This window comes from Apaloderma vittatum, unplaced genomic scaffold (genome assembly GCF_000703405.1).
Source record: "Apaloderma vittatum isolate BGI_N311 unplaced genomic scaffold, ASM70340v1 scaffold29192, whole genome shotgun sequence".
NCBI lineage: Eukaryota > Metazoa > Chordata > Aves > Trogoniformes > Trogonidae > Apaloderma > Apaloderma vittatum.
In genome coordinates, this window is record NW_009705704.1 from 344 (window position 1) to 878 (window position 535).

General features: G+C 57.9%; 1 protein-coding gene across 1 annotated transcript in view; it reads right to left on the reverse strand.

Annotated features, from left to right (window-relative positions):
* Positions 1–73: 73 nt before the first annotated feature.
* Positions 74–535, reverse strand: part of LOC104270999 (scavenger receptor cysteine-rich type 1 protein M130-like) — a gene marked incomplete at its 3' end in the record, with an annotated part of 1,394 nt that continues 932 nt past the window's right edge. Inside the window, exon 2 of the mRNA XM_009865534.1 lies at positions 74–206. Coding sequence (XP_009863836.1) covers positions 74–206 — 133 coding nt within the window. The remainder of the gene's footprint in view (positions 207–535) is intronic.

A 535-nucleotide genomic window follows, 5' to 3' on the forward strand; every position in this document is an offset into this window, starting at 1 on the left:
CGCTCTGTCCCACACAGGACCAGCCCCTTCTCCAAAGTGAGCTGCCCCATGGACAGACAGGGCTGCACCGCACTGAAGATTCCTGCAGACCACGTTGGCGACATCGGGACCAAAAGCTGAGTCACAGACAGTGCTCCACTGGCTCCCATCATGGATCTCCACGCGTCCTGAGCAGGCGCTGTCCCCTCCAACTAACCGGACAAACCCTGGAGCAACCAAAGACTACTGAGAGTTCCAGAGACCTATGGGCATTAGAGGTCCCATTTTGTGCGTCCTGAGCAGGCGCTGTCCCCTCCAACTAACCGGACAAACCCTGGAGCAACCAAAGACTACTGAGAGTTCCAGAGACCTATGGGCATTAGAGGTCCCATTTTGTCTCCAAGATAGCTGCAGGCAAAGACCCCCCCCAAGAACCTCAGTAGCTCCCTCCGGGTGCCGATGACACAAACATCAGGGACCGCCTGCCACTCCTCGGCCATCAGCACAGCGCTCGTGAGCTGGCTTCTGTTTTAACCCCGCAGACCCCGGAACCACG